Consider the following 23,702-nt stretch of genomic DNA (forward strand, 5'->3'; position numbering starts at 1 on the left):
AGCAACACGCTGTCTGGAGTGGAATTGCCTATTAGTGGGGCAGATTTCCTTGCTCGAAGCGTTCTATAAACACTCCAATCCAGGTACACTCCGGGTTTTCCATGTCACGCTCCACGCCCATTATGCTGAATGAAGTGAAATATATAAATAAATGAAGAATAAATAAATGAATGAAATATCTTGTGATTTTCTAGCAGGGGCATAATCACATTAATTTTACAGACATTCCCATTAACTCTAAAGCACAGCTCAGTGAAGTGCAAAATTACCAGTTAAACGATTATTTGGAAAATTAATTTATGTACAGAATACTGTCCTATCTTACTATGGATTCAGAAACGTATATAGCCAATGCAGATATGTGGAAATCCTTCCACTAACAATTACCAACTATTCTAACATTCCAAAACCTTTTCAGGTATGATACAAAAATAGTTCCCATTAGATATCAATACATTACTGTTCTCATGAAAAGATGTTTGGGTTAAAGCTATTATTTCACTTAAAAGTCCATTTACACACCATGTGGTTGTTACGCATGCGCACGAGTTTGTGTATGTATTCTGGCTGCGTCCCAGATAGCACACATGCGTCGCAGAGACGTCTGCTGGACATCCGCGTTTTCATCTGGGAGACGTCTTATTCAGGGCGTTTGCTCATCTGGAAAACGTCGCATAGACGTCCTTGTCATACATTCAAACAACGTCTATGCGATGCATTACAGATGTTCATTTTTAAAATGTTAGGTCTGTGAGACATCTTATTTATGTAGCATAGACGTCGTTTTTTTTATTTGTTTATTTAGACATTCCTTCATTCATACTGCTATAAATAACAGTTACAGGTACTCTGGTTATACATCCGTCTTCACATAAGCTAAAGTATATCCACTCAAAATGAAAAACACAACGGCTGAAGAATTATTTGTAGAATTTTATTATATTATAATTGATTAGAATTCATATTTTTTGAAGCAAACAAAACCAAATAGCAGCAAATAAATAAATTTAAAAAAACAACTGGCTTAAGAGGCCATTCTTCCTGGGGCCAAGCGGAGAAAGTCTTTCAAATATTTTTCGGCTTCTGCCTCTGTTGGAGACGGAAGCACGGGGTTCCTCATAGCTGCACCTGTTAAAAAAAGAAAAAATATAAAGAAATTAAAATAAGGCGGTTTTAAGAAGGCTCAGGGGGTGTTTTATTTTATTGTGAGCCTTTTATTTTTATCTGACCAAAATTAATACACACCATATTAATTATTGCATTTGACTACATAATAATAATAATAATAGAGTGGAAGAAATAATACTATGATTGTTTGAAATGAGTTTAGCTAAATGGCATATCGTCTATTTTAGATAATGATCGTTAACACCATTTTTTAAATCAGTTTAGCCTACCTTTATTTGATTGCTGTTCATTTGTTGTTGAAATACGGCTTAGATTGGAAATATTTTCACTATTCGATCATGCACCGTCCTCATGTAATCAATATCATATTCTTTAAAATGTTACTCTCAAATAAATTAAGCTATAGCTTTGAAAAAATTGATGTCAAATAGAAACGAGAGGTGCAAAAGCTTAAATCCGCCATAAAATGAATAAAGAAAAAATAACAACAACAAAAACAAGTGTACTTGCATTAGTATGCATTTGGACAACGTGGTCAAATTCAAGGAATCGACTCTTTTGTGTTCGAAACTTCATCACTATTGCGCATGTTTCCTCAAAGCATCACACTCAGCACGTAGAAGACACCAGTCCACGCGGGAATACTGAGGTAAGCAGTGTGATTCATTGTTATTGATATGTGTGGTCAGTAAAATATTTATTCCACTTTGTTTGTAGTAAATTTAACAAGGTAATAACTTTATTTAGACGAATAAAGCTATGTTTAAACACGTTGTGATGACAACTGACCAAGCAGCAGTTCAAGGTGATTAGGGCTAACTTAAATTTCGGGAAAATTTGTTCTTTAAATTTATTAGATTAATATCATACGACAAATTGACTGCTAAATAATGAATACTGTAAAAGTGTACATATGCATTATACTGTAGTGCTGGGAGATTATTCGAAAATCGAAACCTAAATCCATAACCGACATATATCCCCACGTGGCGATTTAATGCATGTGCCGTCCACATGTGCTTCAGCAAAGCTCAAGCGAATGCAGGCAATGTGATTAATAATCAGAGGCATGACAGATTTTCTTTTTGATTATATGACCTATAATTTGTGAAGCATAACTCACTTTTTTTAGCGTTTATTCATAATCAAATCGACTGAGGTTTTGTTTTTATTATTTCTAGTTATCACATACAAGGTAGGTGCAGTAATCAGCACTATCGCCTCACAGCAAGAAGGTCGCTGGTTCGAGCCTCGGCTGGGTCAGTTGGCATTTCTGTGTGGAGTTTTCAATTTCTTCCCGTGTTCGCTTGGGTTTCCTACGGGTGCTCCGATTTCCAAAGTCCAAAGACGAGGTATGGGTGAATTGGGTAAGCTAAAAAAATGGTCCATAGTGTATGAGTGTGTGTGTGTATGTTTCCCAGTGATGGGTTGCAGCTGGAATGGCATCCGCTGCGTAAAACGAATGCTGGATAAGTTGGCGGTTCATTCTACTGTGGCGACCCCGAAATAATAAAGGGGCTGAGCCAAAAAGAAAATGAATGAATGAACATACAATGTAAGCTGTCTTTTCGTAAAGAGAAGCATGCACACACACGCACTTAAAATATTATTGTGAACAGCAATGTTCACATTATGTACTTTTTCACATTGCTTTATTATTTACTATTTTCCAGACACAAGTTATGCTTGTTAAAGATACTTGTCATTTTCCACTTTTGACATGGAAATATTTTTTTAGGGAAACTTTCTTTTAACACTAAAACTGAAATGTTTAGTGAATGAATAAATGGAACTTGATTAAGTACAAAAAATTACTTGGAAAATAATATAATGATTCAATATTTCAAAAGGAGGTAAAGTGTTCAATCAATCAAGGTTTTGATTTAAGGTTTAATCTCCTTGCCCTAATATACAAGAATGAACAATTCTCCACTTAAAATAATGATCTAAATTTTATTTATAAAACACTCTTGTGTATTAAATATCATTTTACAATATATGAACAGCATATGCTAGCTCGTAAGCTTATAGCACACTGATAACCATATTATGTGTGTACAAGGTAATCATGCTATAGAGATATACTGGCAGTTCTGTCTTATAGGTATTATCTAAACCGTTCATTGCAAGACAATTAAACATACCTATCACAAGTGTCCCAATATTTGTGTTTTTTAGGCCTCTTTTATCTCCTCTTCCACACCAGTTGAGCTGTTTGGCCACTGGACCAAACACTTTGGAGGCTACACGCCAAATGGTTTTTTTCAGAGTTTGTCCTCCTCTGATGGATAACCTCTTCATCTTAAAAATAAAAGGTAATATTAAATCTTTACAGACAAAGTGCAAGGACTATGGCCCAGTTTTACAGACAAGGATGAGCTGAAGTCTGGACTATAAGTCTTAGTTAATGTTAGATATAAAACTACTTTTATAAAAATCCATGTGAAAGAAAATATAAGCACAATACTAGCGTGCATCTGGTAACAAAATAATGGCAATGAGATATTGTAAGGCATCACACAGCTCACACATACATTTTTAGTTTGGGACTAGCCTTAAGTGTTGTCTGTGAAACTGGCCATATAATAAAGATTTACTTAACAACAGCTGTAAAACCTTTAAATCTTAAATATTCGTACCATCTTCTCCATCATTGGTTTTTCAGCTAATTGCCTTTCCAGTTGTTCAAGGTCCTCAATTGTTTCAATAGGAAAGGTGTCATCCTCAGTGTCCACCACCATTTGACCACTTGACCGAGGGGCAAGGGACTGGACCACTGAAGTTAGATGGGTAATCTTCATGTCCAGCTCATTAAGCTTCTCCAAAATTGCCCTCTCCACAGCTGCAACACAGTAAGTGGGTTAATCTCTATTCAACTATACGTAAATATTTTTTAATTATTATTATTATTCTTAGCACTTAAATTTTACTTACGTGTGCATTGACTGGAGATGCAGCTCCATCGGCTGATACCAGAAGCATCTGCAAGCAAAATCACTTTTGAACGATTCACAAAAATGTTATGAGGATATTGTAATAATATGCTTGAAACCTTAAACGATAAAAAAAAAACTATATCCGTCTGATTACACATTGTTTTTCTATGGCTAAAATGACTTAAACTATTCACAGAATTCAGAAAAGCAAAATAGCAAAACTGAATTAAGAGGAAATAAAACTGAATTTTAAAAAGCAGACAGAAGCCAACCCCCTCTTGGTCTGTGCTTTTACGTAAAATAGTTTATATGTGAATTTTTCTGTGCATACGAAATCGTTAGTTCCCCAAAGTTATTGAAAGCATAAATTAACAAAACACTTTAAATTAATTTTCAAACCATTAATTTATAGGTAATGATAAATTATATATTGTACTCTAATACATTAATATTCTGAATACAGTGAGTTTTTTTACTGTCACTATAATTAACGAAGTGTTTTTTGTTGTTGTATAGTGTTGTATTTATTAGGTTACAAGGAAATAATTAGATAATGTTTTGCGAACAGCTTATTAACCATGGAAAATTTTCACAGAAAATTGGAAAATGTCATTGATTAGTTGCTTTGAACAAGTTTCATATTCAGTGTTGATTAATATGTTTACAAATAAATTAAAAGGATGTACATTTACTTACGTTTACACACCATTAAGTGGTTATAAACATTTGAGTTTTTTTTTTGTTCTGCTAAACACAAGGAAGGTATTGTGAAGAAAGCTAAAAGCCAGTGATTATTGACTTCTATAGTAGGAAAATGCTATGGAAGTAAATGGTTACAGGTTTCCAACTTTCTTCAAAATATCTTCATTTGTGTTCAGCAAGAAGGAAGAAAGTTTGGGTAACACTTCGTAACAACTGCACACTGAATCATGCATTTAGCATTAGCAAATTGTTAATTAATTTGCAAGAAATTTAATTAATTTGTTAAGATTTAACTACATTAATAGATGTTGGTTAGCAGTATATAAATACAACTACAAATACTGTATAAAAAACATAATAATAATAATAATTCATAAGAAGTAACTGTCAATTAAAAAAACAAATGACTTACTCTTCGCTCTTGCCTGGGTACTTGAAGGTCTCAGCTCAGAAGTTGTGTCTTCTGTGTGATTGTACAGACAATGTAACATTACCATGTTAATAATTAGAAACTAATTTGCTGTGTATGTTTTTTTGAATGTTCTTGCACCTCGATAGCTCGATGGGTGGTCCCCCCAAGCATCTTCTTGCTCATTTACATGGGACATGCTTATTGGAAAAACTGGTGCTGAGAAAAAGGTCAAGTTGGTAAGTTGCATTTGCTACTATGACACTACATAAAATGTATATAATTTATTTATTTTTTACACTTACTCTGCATTTTTCTTTGATCTGCTGATGGCTTTGGATCTTGGACAGAGTATGTGTTGTCTAAATAATAAAAAACAAACAAACAAAAGTATAAAAAGGTTGCAAAAAATTACAATAAATGTGTTTAGGATTTCCTCTGTATACTTCATTATTGTTTTATTTAATCTTTGATGGTAGAAATATGTAGGTGATCAGGTCACCCATATAGAAATCTGATGCATGTAAATATACAGGGTGATTCAAAAAGAATACCACAACTTTTAAAATCAAGAACTCTTCAAAGAAGAGGAGGTCATATTGAACATCTATGAACTTGTTTACTACTAAAAAACTTTTAAGGACTTCACACTGATTATTTACCCAAGGTTCCATCATGTTTCTTTGATTAAATACAGATTTTCAAAGTTGTGGTATTCTTTTTTTAATCACCCTGTATATAGAAAACAAATAATTGAATTAAAAGTTCATATTTAGACTTCACATACAATATTTGTCATTGACCACTTATATATTTGTTAAACAACTGGAATTACAAATATGTATAGATATGTAAATTTTATATTAATAATTAATATTTTTAGGTTTTAATAATTACATTTAATAATATATATATATATATATATATATATATATATATATATATATATATATATATATATATATATATATATATATATATATAATATTTTTTTCTGTAGAATGCTTTAAAATATTATATTTGTCCATTAGGTTTGTCAGTACTAAAGTCAAAATAATTTAGCTAAATAAATTTATATTACGGTTCAAAAATATATACAAAAAACCTCTAAAATACAGGAAAAAATCAAGAGAAACTTAAAATAATATTACATTTATTATTATTATTATAAATTTAAAAATTTGTAGTTTACTTTTTTGTGCAAATACTCATTTGAATTTAAATTTAAATTTTTTAAATTTTTATTCCTAAAGATGTTATGTGGCCAAACTTGTATTTTAGTGCACATGACTGTTTAATAAACATCTTTTATTTAAATGAACAAAAATATTATCTCTGTTTACTGAAAAATAGATTACAATATTCCAATTCAAAAGGAGGTGTACTCATATGTGCTGAGCAGAGTGTGTGTGTGTGTGTGTGTGTGTGTGTGTGTGTGTGTGTGTGTGTGTGTGTGCGTGCGTGCGTGTGTGTGAACATATCTGTACATATTATTCCAATCGTTGAAAGATAATATTTGTAAGCAGCACAGCCATTTTTGCAATATTTCAAAATGTATATTGCATAAATAAAATATATTTTATTTGTAAAATCCAAATAGGAACTTGCATGGCATATATGTAATTTGCATAAATTTAAATGCAACAGATTTCAATATGGGCAGGTATCGCATTGGTGATCTGCATATGAGAAGCTCTGTCTTTATTGAGCTTTCTTGACATTTGACAAAATGGTACTCTTTCTACTGTTGTAGATGAATTGTGTTCTCTTTTTTGTATTTTAGTCTTAGCTTTACAGCCTTGTTTAATCAAACATTTTCTTTTTTACAATACAGCTAAATGAAATGTGACCGTAATTACCTGAAGTGAGACATACAACTTACGTGGTGCTCTGTCTTGTAAAGGCCGCAGCACAGAAAATGTGTCCTCTGTTGGATTGTACAGAAAATGTTGAGTTACCTAGTGTGAGTATGTGGAGCAATTTTCTTATTTCAGTTCTTATTTCAAATACCAATGAATCTGTTATTATTTATTTTGTTTTTTACCTTGATTTTCAGGTTGGGGTTTATCCCAAGTGTCTTGGTGCTCCACTTCCTGGCAGAACCTCACAGGTACGTCTGGAGCTGAAACTGCAATTATTTTCTTTGCAATTATGAAATGTTATTTGACATTTTTAATTGTAATACCTGGTTCAGAGAAGATTCAGTCTTTAAAGAGGCTTTCAACTTTTGGCAGAATAAGCAGATCATGAAACATACAATTTGTGCACAATTATTATGAAAGTCGATATCTGGTTATATTGACTGTGATAAGGGAGTCATGGTTTTAACTGCTAGTAACAATGAAAATTTAAGGATAGGAGAAGGATTTAAACTCTGATGACTTACTGCAAGATTCTGAAAGATAATATCTTTTAACAGTTACAAGAGGAAGTGGTCCTGTCCTTCTAGACCAGTTCTCAACCTATGCCTATGAAGTTCTCCGTGTATTTCAGTATTTCAGCTTGTGGTTATTTTTGAGTGGGTACATTTTGAGACATTGTATCCCATTGTGTCATTCTTTGACACAGAAGCTGACACATTGTACTTGTCAGTGACTAAAGGGTTCCTGATGCTTTCAAACTCTTTCAATGATGAACCGGATGAATCTTTCAGTATAGGAAATTAATTTTAAAATGAACACTGAAAACTTCTGGAAGATAAATTCTTTAAACCGATACAAAGGGAGTGGTGCTTGTCCTTTCAACCTATGCCTATAAAAGTCTCTGGGCATTTTACAACATTTCTGCGTGTGATTCTTAAGTGGGTACAATCGATACATTGAGTCAAATTGTGTCATTCTTTTACACAGAATCTGACACATTGTACTTGTTTTGGCTCTGGCAAACTGGGTTTCCTAAACTATTCACCTTAATAACTGAAATCCTATTTTATAATATTATTTTCTTCTCGGCCAGTTGATTGTGACTCTTTATGTTTAAATAATGTCAGTTTCCCCTATGAGCATTTCTTGTCCAGTGGACTCAATTTAAAAATTAGCTTGTGTTGCACTTTCTCCTAGCCATATAATATACAGTTGAAGTCAGAATTATTAGCCCCCCTTTGAATTAGTTTTTCTTTTTTTATATATATTTTTCAAATGATGTTTAACAGAGCAAAGAAATTTTCACTGTATGTTTGATAATATTTTTATGTCTATATATTTGTTTTATTTCAGCTAGAATAAAATCAGTTTTTAATTATTTAAACCCATTTTAAGGTAAAAATTATTAGCCCCTTTAAGCTTTATTTTTTTCTGATAGTCTACAAAATAAACCATCATTGTACAATAACTTGCCTAATTAACCTAACCTGACTAGTTAACCTAATTAACCTAGTTAAGCCTTTAAATGTCTCTTTAAGCTGTATAGAAGTATCTTGAAAAATATCTAGTCAAATATTATTTACTGTCATCATGGTAAAGATAAAATAAATCAATTATTAAAGATGAGTCATTAAAACTATTATGTTTAGAAATATGTTTTAAAAATCTGCTCTCTGTTAAACAGAAATTGGGGGAAAAATAAACTGGGGGGCTAATAATTCAGGGGGGCTAATAATTCTGACTTCAACTTTATATATATTCAAGTCACTTTTGCTTCAACTAAATATATATATATATATATATATATATATATATATATATATATATATATATATATATATATATATATATATATATATATATATATATATATATATATTTAATAGAGGTACAATGTACTTCTATTAAAAATAGGATCGGAATATTACATTTATTTATATTTGTGCACAAACTGTAGGTGAGTGTTGTCTATTCAGCAATCAGAATCATGAACCAGCCTGTCATTGAGTCAGCCTTTTGAGTCATGAATGCTGTAAAGTTACAGCTTTTACAGTTTGTAGTTACAGTATTCATGTAAAGCGAGTTACCTTGACTAGTGGAGGGAGTTTCAAAACAGGCCTGCTGTTGCTTTTCTGTAGCTTTTTGTTGGTCGCGGACAAATGCTGTTGAAACATTACAGATGAAACAGATGTTATATCTGTCTCACAAACAAAAATTACATTGTACTGCACAGATCTTTATAGCTTGAGAGTGCTGTTGCTTCTAATTAGCAATTAAAAGTTATTTGTGCCTCTTAAAATGTAATACTCAATTTATGAATGTAATAACAGTAGTTTTTTGCAAAATGTTAAAAGAACAATATTACTGGATTCAGCTGAAAACATTATGGTAAAGCAACATGTCACAAGAGCTTGTGCATTACATTTAATTTACTGTGATTAAGGAACATTCTTGAGCATATCACAAAGTACTTAAAACATCAAATATCTGTTTTACTAATTAAAACTTACAATTGCAAAAACTGTTAATTGTTTTACATGATGTTAGCTGAGGTCGTACAAGGGGACCTGAAAAAGAAAAAAACTGCTCAGTGATCATACATACACTTTTGACTGGCAGTAATATAAGTGGTGTATTTTTACCTTTTGCCCTGATATGTCTTGGGGGTGTTGGAGCTTTTGGTGCAGGTGGGACCCTTGGTGTTGGTAGACTTTTTTCTTTATTTAGTTTCTTTTTTTTGTGGGGAGTATCGCAAGGCTCATCATCTGATGTGTATATTTTCTTTCTATGAGCACAATCAGGGTAGTTAATTATACAAAGCATGATTGGATTATAACAATGTCTTGTTTTTTAAATGTAAGAAGAAAAAAACACAAACTTAAAAATAAGTTCAATATAATATTTCTAGTAAAAGTTTTCTTTCCATCATTCTTAGGAAAGTTAGGAAATGGCCAAAATATAATAGTAAAAATAACAAAACCTTTTGCTTGTTTAAATCTGGCATAATTGTGTATTTGCGTGTTGCAAAAAATGCAAACAAACAGTTGATGATACATTTAAAACTAAATATACCTGATTTACCTGATAAGTGTGATTGAGATGTAAAAACTACGGCTGAATTTGATATTATAATTAAATATATTTACCTTTGTTACTCACATGAACTTTGTTTAGCTTCAGAAGAATATTGTTGTTAAAAGTAAAATGTGTGTTTTGACAACTTACTTCGGAATTCTTTTTGCAGGCATTTCAGATTCCGAGATGTCAGATGTGTAGCATGCCTGTTTCCATTTCTTTGAAATCTTGTCAAAAGATGCTGAAAGAAATAAAGTATGTAACAATTCATGAATGCAATAGTCTATGGAATGTCATATATTATTGAATTTATCCTTTGTTTAATATTGTTTATTTACAATGTACTTCTGTGTACCTGACTCGTGTAGAATTCTGGCCTGATGCTTGGTCCAACCTTTATCTGGTTGTGGTGCCTCCATCAACCGGACACTCTTCAACACCCTGTCTATCTCCTTGTATGGAGGCCACCACGAGTGACCCTCTGAGTACCAAGACTTTGCGACAGGTCCGGTACTCCCTTCGTGAATGAACTCCACTATCAGGTACATTTTTTTTAAGCTGCAAGAACCTAGAGCCCCATAGTGTTGAAAGACACATATTAAATTTCGGTTGTTTATGTGCATGATTCAAATACACAAAATACATTTCATGCAAAATAATGATGCAAGTTAATATTGAGAAATTTTTTCCCAAGCACATATTACCAATTCCAGACCACATCAATCTTAAGAACCACTACTACTTTTGTATTCATCATTCTTTATTCATATATAATTTTCTGACAACACTCAAAGTAAAAAATGCTTTAAATTCAGGTGTTTTACTGATAAAAATATAACTTGGACTGAAAAGTTGCAAAATTATTAAATGACGGTGAAAAGAAGGCAATACTAGAAATTGCAAAATAAAGTAATGACAACTATTTTGGATCATTTGAATCGAGCTATTTTCACTTTCTGCCTTCATATAATATTACATATTGGTTATAGTTGTAATTAGGGCTTGACATTAATACTCGCCAAACCACCAAATGCAGGTAGATTTCAGCTGTGGCGGGTAAAGACTGCTATTTCCACTAGCCACTTTGGCTGGTTGAAAATAATTTTTTAATCGTAGTTTTCTTAAAAGCAGGGTTCAACAATAAGGATGGTCCAGTTTTTGGGACAGTAGACAGGATTGTCAGTGTCCTGACCAGGCCAGTGCTGGCTTATCACTAAATATTATAATTTCAGTTTTTTACCGTTTATCAATATGCATGCAAATGTGATAAAAAAAATTATATATATTTATTTTTTTCAAAATTAGTGGTATACACAGTAATGAGTGGAACAGCAAATGAGATTTTAGAATCAAGAAGCAGCATGATTGACAAAAACAACTGTGTTTATGCAAAACAAAAGATAGCAGATAAATACCAAATGAGAGCTTGATCATACACACTGTGAGACACAGGCTATTCTTACTCACTGAGAGATGTTTTTGAGAGCCGAGTGTTTAAAATACTTGTGCACTACCGTGTCATTGCATGTAGCAATCCTCCTTGGAAATGAAACTGGTGTTATGGATTCTATTTGAAATAGACTGGACAAAAGTAATTCTCGTGCATCCACAGTCCTTCTGCTTTCAAGAGCTTTAGATTTAAAAACAGGTATTTGTAAGCAGCAGTGATTGCCACTTTAACCATTGTTTGAACAGATTATTAATGTGCCTAATGTTAACTGTGTGCACATGATTAATATTTCATTATCACACATGGTTTGTTTTTCACCTGCTTTCTTTTGCTTGCAAGTCAATTTTCTGCATATAAAATATATTTTCCCAACAACAAAATTGTGGCTAGTGAAAAAGGCAAGTGGCTAGTAACCTTGGAAACTACAAGCCTCAGTGACTGGTGATAAAAAAAAGTCAATATCAAGCCCTAGTAGTGATTAAGGTTTACAATTTTCAAAATGCTCTAGGAAAAAATATGATCAGAATATCATCTTGCACAATAATTATACTCGCACTATACAGTATATGTAAAAAAAAAAAAAGTGGAAATAGATAGATACTATGTGTGTAAAGTTTAAACTGAAACAAAATAATTTCTGCAAGGGACTAAAAAAGCTTTCATTTCAATATTTTCAATCTTGCAGAGATGGATTGGTCCTGACATGACATCAGTAGGTAGATGCCAAGTGTGGAGGATGGAAGCGTGGGGATAGTCAAAAAGGAGTTAATGTTTGCTGAAGGTGGTGTAGACCATGTAAATGCCATGCTTTTCTGAAATTATGTTTTGCAGCTTTGCAACCTTTCTGCCAATATAGACAAATGGTTTGCCTGGTCCAGTTTCAGAGTATATGGGCATACTCACTCTAGGTGCATTTCTGAGGAATGCCATCCTGTTTTCCAGGTGCACACCATCCTGAATACATGTTTCACACCCATGGTAACCTGGTTGGCCATTTTAGAAAAGCATGTTGCAAAAGCAAACTTGAATGTTAACTTTAGTCATTCAAATTCGAAGCCATTTTTTTTAACTCTTTGATTTCAGAGATTAGGTCTTCGAGATACTCATTCAGGGAGCTAGTTTTACAGTACCTTCAGCCCACAATAAATCTATTGGCACATGTTCCCCCTGCACCAAGTTTTAAACTTCTACTAGACTGAGCCAGCATTGAGCAAATGAACTCTTGTAGAGAGGAAGACCATCAATGCTCACCTGGAACTTAAAATTTTTATCTTCCTTAAAATGTACATGTTGTCATAGAGGACCCTTAAAATGGATGCCATTGAACCAAAAGTATATCACTGGCCCTGTGCGTTCAAAGAGAACTCATGTGCAAAAAGAAGGCTATTCTCTTTGAACGCACTTTACCTAATATTGTCCTTGTATCTTTTGGCAGGCTCGGATTGTAATTGTGAATGATTATGAGTAATTCATTTAGTGATGCATGTGTTAATTTTTTTTTTCTGTTTCCCATCTTGTCAAAGTCATCATTGAGGGGACTTGAACTAGTCAGATTGACTCGTTTATGAAGCACTTGCCAGGATGATACTGCATTCAGTCTCATTAACATGGGACAAACAGTCCAAGAAGTCAGTGCCGTCTTCAACAGTGCTGCTTGTCAATGCCACCATACTGTTCCCTCAATAGTGATGCTTATAACACATGCATTGAATAAAGCTGTTTGTCCACCTTGGCTTTGGCTTTTCTCCTGTTGTGTCCAGTAAGATTGTTTTTTTACAATCCGTAATACACACACACACACAATGCATTGCCCTAACATGCTAAGCCTGCATTGGTTTTGAAATTCAGTACTTTAAGACCCTTAAGCAGGTCGCACACCAGAAGCGCCGCTCCGCAGCGCGCCACGCAGCGCCATGCATTTTAGAATTCTAAACATAGGTTTCGATCAGAATACACACACAGGTGCTGCAAGTCGGCAGCGCCACGGCACAGGAAGAAGTTCATTTTTCAGCCTCGCCACAAAGCTGCATCTGATTAGTTTAATGTTAAATATCATTCGAATGTGCGCGTCTAGTGTGTGATGCTTTAAACTGTCATGTGCGCGCTGTGTCGCGGCGCTTCTGGTGTGCGACCTGCTTTACATCACACTGCTTACATGTACGCTTACATTTAATTGAACTTTATAAATCTGAAGCTTGGTAAACTAATTGGTGCATATTAGATGGGAGACATCCAGAATGTGCAGTGTTATGAGTCTCCAAGATTTGAAATTTTAGAACCACTTTCTTGATGACCAGTAGTTCTGTCACAATAATTACACGTACCTTATTTTTGAGGGACAGAATGTGTAAGTGTTATGTAGTTGTCAGTTGACTGTAGAGAACTCTGTAATTAGGGAAAAGATAAAACAGGTAACGTCAGTTTTGTCATTGTCATGCCTAGAAACAGTATAAAAAGCTTAATAAATGTATGATTACTCCTTTTTATAAAATGTTTGTTTAATTGAACTAGAACTAAACCCATAAGAATGCCTATATTCTGTTACTCCTTTGAATGTATTTTTTATCCTACCCAAAATTACAGGGACAGTTCGTCTAAGAATGACAATTCTATCACCATTTACTCACCATTCACTTGTTCCAAACCTGTTTGGCTGTCTTTTCTCTGTTGAACACAAAAGAAGATAGTTTGAAGAAAGCTGGAAACCTGTAACCACTGACTTCTATAGTATTTGTTTTTCTACTATGGAAGTCTATGGTTACAGGTTTTCAGGTTTTTTCAAAATGTCTTATATTTTATTCATCAAAAGAAAGAAAATCATAAAAGTTTGAAACCCCTCGAGGGAGAGTAAATGTTGAGTGAATTTTCATTTTTGATTGAATTGTCCTTTAATCTCAGGAGAACAAATTTGGAAAAAAAATTAAGGTGAAACTAAAAAACTAAGGGCTAAGGATTATTTTATTTATATATTTATTTGAGTTTTTTTTTTCTTCGACTATGGTTTAAGTTGAGGGGTTTCAAAACAGTGGACTATGGAGAGTTATGTATTTAAAACCATGCTGATTTTTTTTTATTTAAACTGTTGCTAATGCTACTGTAAATATGGATTATGAAATGAGGGTGTTTTTTATAAAGTTTAAAAAAGTAACAAGAAGTGGGTTATATACTATTTAAAGATTTGTTTCTGTTTTCTGAACTTGACAAAAATTGTAAGGAGATTTATTTGTTTTTGGAAAAGAACTAGAGGATAATAGATTTAAATCTTTATTGATATTTTTAAGGTTTATATGATAGAATTTAGTGGGCTAAATGGTGGTTAGTGATCCCGATTTTGAAAGAGGTCCTAATCAATAGGTGGCACTGTGGCAGTAATACGCTTATAAATAAATCTGTATGCAAAACGGCAATGTCTAGAAGAAGACAACGATACGGTGACCACAACCAACACGAGGTTCACGGCTCTACAGGTAAAACAATTTACTTTGTGTTTCATGACATGGTGTTATTTTCCTATAGTTTATGTGGTTTTAGTCACGGGATAGCATTAGAGCAGGGAATTCGGTATTGCGAGAAAAGTTCATAAAAATGGTCACTGTTAACACGGATTATAATCCGTTTTCATCTATATTTGGTGCTGACCACTGTTTTTCCACAAAAAACTTTTAATACCATTTTGAATCCGGAACATACTTTATTAGGCATAACTAACATTTATGGTTGCGTTTGGAGGTTGTGCAAACTCTGGACAGTAGTCCTTCAGGATCGAGTGAGTCTGATGATTATAGTATGTTAATAAAGCCTGTTTAACCAGTTTCGTGCTTATTAAACCTATCAGTTCGATTTCATACAGGTCACTGAAGCATAGACCATAGGTCACGTGTTACTATTCTCAATGCTGTTGGACCAAACTAATCTACGACATAACTTTTCCCGCCCTACGCGTGCCTGACCACGTCAGTCAACCCTTTCGGTTATTAACCCTGCTTTACTATAGATAAATAAGTACACAAATATTTAATAAAAGTGTGTTAATATAGTTGTGCCATGGTTATCATAGATTTACCTATTTTTGCTAACAGAAACATATTTTAAGTATTTTAGGTAACGTGTATTTTTATTCAGTGCGCCAAAAATCATGGTTTTACGGTAAAAAGTCCTTAACTGGATAGCACATACTTAACAAATAACGTTAAATTAATAAATAATCTTACGATGTTGCAAGGCTGACGTTATTTAATGGAATAACGGTACTTACCAACAACGGACAAATTAACATTTAAGCCTAAAACCGAATAAACAACAACAAAAAAAGTTAATATGTAAACAAACAGATAACTACGAATGAACAGGATTGTTATATGTACAAATTTTGTATTTACAGATAATTCTTGAGCTAAATATCAACCTATTATAAAAAAAACAAACGTTGAGGGTGCAATGTCATCTGTTGACAAACAGCCGTTGATCATGTGACGTAATGGCCTCACGACGTGTCACTCAGACAGGGTTAATGGAAATGTCATTGTCTATAATTGTAAGAAATTAATTAATTAGTTAATTTTATATATATTTATTATTTTTATTTAACAATATTCATTATTTTATTTTTTACTATTAATAATTACTTTCTATCACACTGGCATAAGGTTTGTTCTGTTGTCATATGTTGTAAATTTATTTACTAATTGTTGTATTTTAGGGGCACAAATCTCTGGAAAAATATTACTTGTTAATTGTATTGTAATTTTTTCAGGTGTTTTTGAAAGAGTTTTTTCACAAGTATAATATGTTTCCCCCATTCCCCCAATGTTGTGAAAATGCATGAAATGTACTAAATTCCTACATTAAATTAATGGACAGATTTTTTATTGAGAGGTCATGTACTAGATACTTTATTTATTTTTCTATTTATTTTTCTACAATAAAAATAATTTACAATAAAATTATTTACAATAAAATTCTCACCTGTCTTATGCAGAATTCTCTTCTGATGTTTAGCTGTGATCCCTTGATCCAGACACTCCTCAGCAACCAGTCTTTGTATGGAATCCACCGTGCTCTATAAAGATCTATTTGTCTCTTCTTCCACTTCCATCAGGTACTTTTTTTTTTTTTTGGCCAACAATGTTAATCTTATTTTTCAATATGTGATTTAGTATAACATTATAACTCATTGCATAATGCCATATTCAATGTTCATTATAAGACTTAAACTGTGTGACAGTTTATGAACATTACTTGAACTAGAGCTGCAAAGTTATATAAAAAGATATTTATTTATTTATTTATGGTTTTGTTTGTTTTATATGTAACATTTGGAATTCGTTAAAGTAAATATAAGCTAAGTTAGGATGAAAGATAACTGTAAAAAAACAAAAAAACTTTGGTGCCTTTTTTGTTGAATCAAATGTAAAAACCCTGAACCAAAAAATTATATGGCTCCATTTTCTAGGTTAATATGCTCATAGTTGATATCAGATATGACTAAAGTGCATGCATCCTTAAGCACAAGTACTCATGTTTAAAATGACAGGTAAAATTTGAAGTACTGATTATACTTTTGTACTCAAGTGAAAGAAAAGAGATGGCCTCAAACATGTACACAAGTAAAAAGTATCCAATAACCTATCTTTGCTTTACGCTGGTAAATAGATTGCACATCATATATACATTTATACAAAATAACTTTCATTAAATAAATAAAAAAATTATCTAAAAATGCCCATTCTCAGCAGAAAAGTAGCCAAGCAACAAAGCTCTGCAATATTTGCCAACAGCACTTCTTAAAATGTTGCTCCATCATCTTGGCACAAAAACGCACCAAACAGCTGTTCTTACACACTAATAATTCTGTCTTAAATGTAACGCTTAAATTTGTCAGAAAAATTTTTTTTCTTTTGCTGAAATAAATGATTAACATCTTTTTTTTCTTCTTTGCTTTAACCCTCCTTTTGACTTAAGGGTAAAAAATGACACTAACACCATTTTAACAGCAAAAAAGCTAAAATACCCTAAACAATATTTTTTCCGTAATCTATTTTTAAAATTACCTTAACATTAAAAAAAGATTATTCATTTTCTGTTTTCATTAAGGTTATACACATTTATGTAGAACGGTTGTACTTCGGAGTAATTTTGACCCATCAGCTATAAAACAATTTTCACACCACAAAACCTACTGACACACGAACACTCCCAACACACACAATAAGAGTCTGCAGTAACACTTTATAACTGCACACTATGAACCATTATATGTACTATTTATGCTTTGTAAGTCCCTTATAAACAACAATTAAAAGCTCAGTTATATTCTTAGGAAAAAATAAACTACTTATTCATTTCTATTAATTTGAAAATGCACAAATGAAGCTGTATCAAATGAAATTGCAATCTTAACTAAAATAAAATCATGGTACTGTTGAAACATCGCTAAATAACATTCACATGTTCTATCATAATATATTGTTAAATCATTATATTGTTGTTGTTTTGCCCATTTTTATGTTATATTTGGACACCCCTGATAATTAGTAAAGTTTAAACTTTAGTCATTTTATTTTTTTAAATAAAATTGAAATGATTTATTGTTTATTTGATACAATGCCTTTAATTGTTATTTATAAGAGCACACATATAGAGCACACACACACACACACATATGTATGTGTATATATATATATATATATATATACATATATATATATATATACATACATACATGCATACATACATACATACATACATACATACACACACACGTTTATTAATTGTTTAATTATGCAGCTATACCAACTATTTTATATAACTGGTTTATATGGTTTTCATGGTTTATAGCATGAAAACAAAATCATTAAGCAGATTATACATGTGCTTATAAGTAAAAAAAAACAGCATTGTAGCTGTATTTATTAACTAATACTAACATCTAATGTAGAGTTGATGTTTATACAACAAATAATAAATTAACTATTTGCTAATGTTTAATAAATGATTCACTGAATTGTGTAGTTATTTTAAAGTGTTACCAAATCTCCTGTTTTAACTTTTATGAATACTGTCTTGCTAAAAACTGTCACACTTGCATAGGTACCTTTAGCATTAAAAATCCACTCTTTACTGTAATCAAAAAGGTGTTGCCCACCGAGTAAACACTGATGAAATACTACACACTGATGAGGGAAAACCTAGACATTGTAAGAATTGAAATATTACAAATATTTTTGATGTCTTTGACAATTCAAAACATGAGCTGAAGACAGGGCCAATGGACTCCACAACCCACCAGTGGGGAATGCGTGAAAAACCAGTTCCTGCTGCATTTGCATCTGACTATGCTGAGACTCAGCTTCATCCCCCCAACTCACGCATATGGTCATTTCAATGTTTTAAATTAACCAAACTGACTTTAACCATCATGTTTGATATCATTTGAAATGTCTCAGTGCGATTGGTACAATGGTCTCATTCTCTCAGAAATAGACATAATCAGAACAATAAATATATAACTTCAGGCATCTTTTGAACCACTGTGAGGGGTGTGACTTTTTACACACACCCCCTTCCTTGAGGGAATTCTTGGATTATTTAAGGCAAGGTTTGAGAAAAACTCAGGGCGATTCTGCCTAACCAGATCAGCCCATAACATGGCCAGCTCCATGTTATGTATATTTTCAAAGTCAGGAGTGCATCTTTTTCATCTTGGAGTTATCTTTGATAATTTGATGTTTTGTATTGATCATTTATGAATTGACTGATTGAATTGGCATAATACATTTACCTGACTAATAAATTGTTATGTTTTGAATGATTCAAACAGACCTCGTGTTATTATCACTGATAAATGTTGTTGTCCATAGCACTACAAGCCACTGTACAGGTTAGTAACGGACTAAAACATGTTAGACGGAGCAGCGTGGCACGCTAAACAATGTTGTTAGAGATCCGACTAACAAATTGGCATTATTTCATGTATACGTAGACTGCAAAAGGCCAACTATGGATTTTCTATTTAGAACAACAAAATATTGTTGAAACTACTTTAAATGTGGATATTTAGGCCTTCATCTACAAATTTATAATCCTGTGCGATTATTATTAAAATACTTTGTCTTGATTAAGTAGATAACAGATCTATGGGGACCACATAAAAATCTCCTAAATTGAGTAAGTAGTGTTCTGCCTTTTTAGGAGAGTGGTTAATCGCCTCTGTTTAATGACCAAGACTGACAAGCTTGTATTAAGAGATTGTATACCCGGCCGGTGCAAGACTCGAGAAGCTATAGGAATCTGAGTAAATGAGAATAAGGTATAATAACAAATCAAAAGAATATTCAATCATAATCTAAAATAATGTGAAAGGAAACAAAATAATCTTATCAATGTTTTATAATTGGAGTCAGTTAAAACGAGGATAAACATATTAATATTCTAAACCATCTCATACTAAAAAATGGAGTCAGATATGAGTTAAGTTTAATATAAATCAACATTGTGCACTGGAAAGACCGAACATGCAGTGAACCTTCATCCACCATTGGATACCGTCATTGGACCAACTGATTGGACCCTACAACATTTACAGTTTATGATGAAGATATTGTTGTTTCTTCATGGTAAATGACTTGAATTTGAAGACTTGAATTTAATTTAACTGCATTATTTTAGAAGTTTAGTAAAGCAAACCCATTTTTGACCCGAAGGGCAAACAGTGGAGACTGAATTCTAGGCAACACAAGGCAAACAGCAGCAGATTTCAGCAGTTCTCGTGTTTGTTTTCTTAGATTTTTGTGGAAATTTTATTTTAAAGGGCTATGGCATTAATGTTTTTAATACATCTATTCAATACAAAAGGCAAACGGTAGCAAAACGGATAAACTACTTTTAAAATTCATTATATACATATAGGCAGTGCTGAAAATTGCAGAAATTTCCTCTGATTGGTCAACCAAATCTGAGCTCCTGATATCCCCTCAAAACGATAGTCCTCTGAGTACCAGCACCCATACTTTTAATGATATATATATTAACAGTATTATCAGACATTTGTCATTAAAATAAGATCATAGTTTGCTGACAAAAAAAAATAAAAATAATATATGCCTATAGTTCACCAATCAAGCAAACCTGGTGCTGCTGGGAAATGGCTATGCTCAGCATCAGGTGCACCGCAACAAGAAGTTTGGCGGTGAACTATAGGCATATATTTTATTTTTTGTCAGCGAACTATGATGATTTTTAAGACATGAACTATGATTTTAATGACAAATGTCTGATAATACTGTTAATTTACATTTTTTATTACATTTATGCATACGCAATGAATGTAAGCCTGCTAACTGATCAAACTATAGAATATGTAAACTTAGTTTATATATATATATATATATATATATATATATATATATATATATATATATATATATATATATGATTAAATAATAATTAAAAGTCTGGGTGCTGGTACTCAGAGGACTATCGTTTTTAGGGGGCATCAGGAGGTCAGATTTGGTTGAGTCAAAGGAAATTGGCTGTTTCAGCACCGCCTATATGTGTATAATGAATTTAAGTAGTTTGTCCGTTTTTCTACCCCCCAAAAAAAAGAGAAAATCCAGCCAAAAATACTTTTTTTTTTTATTATTATTTTTTTTTAAACTAGATTCTTTTCAAGACACTTCTATACAGCTTGAAGTGACTTTTAAAGGGTTAACTAGGCAGGTTAGGGTAATTAGGCAAGTTATTGTATAATAATGTTTTTTTCTGTAAATAACAGAAGGTAATATTGCTTAAGGGGTCTAATAATTTTGACCTTAAAATGGCTGTTAAAAAACATTAAAAACTACTTTTATTCTTGACGAAATAAAACAAATAAGACTTTCTGCAAAAGCAAAAATATTATCAGACATACTGTAAAAAATGATTGCTCTGTTAAACAAAATTTGGGAAATATTTTAAAAAGAAAAATAATTCAAAGGGGGGTAATAATTATGACTTCAACTGTATATTGTATTACAGTCCAACTATAAAAGTTTTTGTGTCTCTTTTTATCAGGGTCCAGTGACTACTAGGGGGTCTCTGCAAACTTCCATTGACCACAAGATAAGGATTCACTCAAGGAAGGATTAAATGCCACCATCTCACCCCAACCCTTTGGTGCATCTGCATTGGAAATTATTGGTCAATTTTTGAGTGATGGCCTTTCCACCACCATACCTTTTAAAATAGTAACATATGAATGGTTAATTGTTTTAGGCTGCAGCCATTTATTTTAATTTCCAATAATACATTTTAAACTGAAATTGTATGAAATGCCATGTTATTTTATGTATTGTAAAAAAAACAAGTTATTCAACACCATTTCAACTAATGTCAAGCAATTTTAGAATGTGACTGTTATGCATAATTACTGCATCCTCCTTACCACACAATTCTTATAACAATTGACATAACAACAGTGCAGTTAAGGTCTGACCATGTCAAAGTTGTATCAACTGCAGCTTTTATACATAAAGTAAATGGGGTTGTTTAAATTGAAACCTTTTTGGAATTATTTATTTTTTGAACTTGAACTGTGCATAGAAAATGCATCAAATAATCAAGCAGTTTGTGGTTTTCCCTGTCTGATGCTTGGACAGTTGTGTGGAACCAGTTTCTCTTCTATGCATTTGATGGTTGTGCTCTTATGTGATGTTAAGAAGAGAATGGAGCACAGTAATTCTAATAACTACATTTTACTAAAATCTATACTTTATAATTTATAATTTTGTTGAGATTATAATAACAGAAACTGTAAAAAGAATAATTACTAAAATTGTTACATGTAAGATTATTGCTATTATATTTATTAATGAATTATATAGTTATATTCAGATGAGTAAATACAGTATGTTTATAAAACCAGAACATATACACACATTATTATTATTATTATTATTATTTATTCCCATAGATGTCAGTGGCTGTTTTTTTTCTCTCCAACATTCTTTAGAATATTTTAGTTTTGTTCAACAGAAAAAAGAAACAGAACTTTAGAACTACTTGAGTTTGAGTAAATGATGAGGGAAATTTTCTTTTTTGGTCAATGATCTTATTGAGTTAAAATTAAGTCCCTTGAATTTGCATAAGACTCTATTGTAGTTATTTGCCTTATGATCGCATAACATGTTTTATTTTGTTATGGCATGGGAAAAGCCAAAATTCAGTCAGCAACGTATACAAACTGTTCTGCTTAATTTTAATTGTTTATGTTTGATTTCACGGTCAGCTTTTACAACAGTGATGCTAAATGAACAATTATCTGAACATAAAGTGTATCTTAAATGGAGGATTTTTCCTTTTAAAAGCTTCATTAAATAAGTGTTGAAAGTCATGTTCATCATTTAGAATTTTTTGGCACATCTCTACATACAATACAGACACCAAATACATCTGTACATGTTCATAAATTGTATGTGCTCACTGATCAGTGTTGTGGATCCTTTTATAAGAGCCTATTTTTTTCTCTTGTAAATAATAACACTTTAAAATGTCTTTTACCATGATAATTTAAATTTGCAACAATGTATAAACTGCCATAAGTTAGTCTCAATTTCGTGAGGCAGTGTAAATTAAATTAACATTTGTAGAGTGCATTTCCTCCATAGGCTTTTCCTTAAATCAGTAATATTATCAAGGTTTATTTTTGGAATTGTCGGTTTTGGCTTGTTTATTTGAGGTTTAATCATTTTGAACAAAACATATAAAGGGTTGGGTATAATATACCAGTTCAATCCATGGCATGGGTCAAATCTAAATGACACACAGCCTTGGATCCCCCTCGATATAAACCGAACTGTTACTCAAATGATCAAGCTTGTATATTGGACTTAAAATAGCAGCAACCAAAAATGATGTATATACAGTATATTATGCTTTTAGCAAAATAACAGACAGTAAACGTCGACCAATAAAGCAGGTAAGATTACTGCTGTTATTTATTTTTTGCATACGTTTTGTTTAACCTATTGAAGGATCATATAATCTAAAAGAAATACAAATAAAAAGTGCATGATGTGGTCCAAAATGTGTTTGTGTGTGTGTTTGCATGTACGTGCTGTACTTTTTTTCTTATGAAAATTATATAATTTTTTCAAGTTTTTATA

At 32.1% G+C, this 23,702-nt stretch overlaps 3 protein-coding genes and 2 long non-coding RNA genes across 22 annotated transcripts in view; 3 read left to right on the forward strand and 2 right to left on the reverse strand.

The window, feature by feature from the left end:
• Positions 1-23,702, reverse strand: part of LOC147838831 (odorant receptor 131-2-like) — a 1,093,102-nt gene that overhangs the window by 322,316 nt on the left and 747,084 nt on the right. The gene's annotated exons all lie outside the window — the stretch shown is intronic.
• gria4b (glutamate receptor, ionotropic, AMPA 4b) overlaps positions 1-23,702 on the forward strand; it is a 201,234-nt gene that overhangs the window by 1,136 nt on the left and 176,396 nt on the right.
• LOC147838832 (uncharacterized) lies at positions 914-16,038 on the reverse strand. 9 transcript variants are annotated; one of them, XM_087301249.1, is made up of 18 exons: positions 15,942-16,038; positions 15,818-15,844; positions 14,190-14,226; positions 13,887-13,947; positions 10,468-10,680; positions 10,263-10,353; positions 9,680-9,822; positions 9,548-9,604; positions 9,125-9,199; positions 7,220-7,303; positions 7,058-7,102; positions 5,481-5,537; positions 5,317-5,394; positions 5,179-5,229; positions 4,063-4,110; positions 3,768-3,970; positions 3,273-3,429; positions 914-1,128 (listed from the first exon to the last, which is right to left on the reverse strand). In XM_087301249.1, the coding sequence occupies exons 5-18, from the start codon at positions 10,658-10,660 to the stop codon at positions 1,025-1,027; spliced, it is 1,386 nt and encodes a 461-aa protein (XP_087157375.1). In that variant the 5' UTR covers positions 10,661-10,680; positions 13,887-13,947; positions 14,190-14,226; positions 15,818-15,844; positions 15,942-16,038; the 3' UTR covers positions 914-1,024. The 9 variants fall into 9 exon arrangements, 7 of the variants coding, with proteins under 7 accessions (XP_087157375.1, XP_087157378.1, XP_087157376.1 ...); XM_087301252.1 differs by having other exon boundaries at positions 15,968-16,033; XM_087301250.1 differs by having other exon boundaries at positions 15,818-16,033.
• LOC147838833 (uncharacterized) lies at positions 1,728-13,294 on the forward strand. Of its 3 annotated transcripts, XR_015520307.1 has the most exons (10): positions 1,728-1,777; positions 2,310-2,495; positions 3,307-3,443; positions 3,839-3,980; positions 5,325-5,414; positions 7,010-7,138; positions 7,232-7,285; positions 10,282-10,367; positions 10,481-10,654; positions 13,086-13,294. It is a non-coding gene; the product is annotated as an uncharacterized LOC147838833 (long non-coding RNA). The 3 variants fall into 3 exon arrangements; XR_015520305.1 differs by lacking the exon at positions 2,310-2,495 and having other exon boundaries at positions 3,794-3,980; XR_015520303.1 differs by lacking the exon at positions 2,310-2,495.
• On the forward strand, positions 14,971-22,930 carry LOC147838834 (uncharacterized). Of its 2 annotated transcripts, none has more exons than XR_015520300.1 (3): positions 14,971-15,029; positions 16,541-16,660; positions 21,613-22,930. It is a non-coding gene; the product is annotated as an uncharacterized LOC147838834 (long non-coding RNA). The 2 variants fall into 2 exon arrangements; XR_015520301.1 differs by having other exon boundaries at positions 16,561-16,660.

This window comes from Danio rerio, chromosome 21, assembly GCF_052040795.2.
Source record: "Danio rerio strain M-AB ecotype USA chromosome 21, GRCz13ab, whole genome shotgun sequence".
NCBI lineage: Eukaryota > Metazoa > Chordata > Actinopteri > Cypriniformes > Danionidae > Danio > Danio rerio.

What these genes read in the sequence shown, in the direction of transcription:
- LOC147838832 (XM_088651615.1), bottom strand. Translation starts at nt 10,735, where the DNA reads ATGCACATAAACAACCGAAATTTAATATGTGTCTTTCAACACTATGGG. An exon ending in AACTCCCTCCACTAGTCAAG is followed by an intron (nt 7,304 to 9,124) that starts GTAACTCGCTTT and finishes AAATAATTGCAG; the next exon opens with TTTCAGCTCCAGACGTACCT. An exon ending in ACCCCAACCTGAAAATCAAG is followed by an intron (nt 7,103 to 7,219) that starts GTAAAAAACAAA and finishes ACAATCCAACAG; the next exon opens with AGGACACATTTTCTGTGCTG.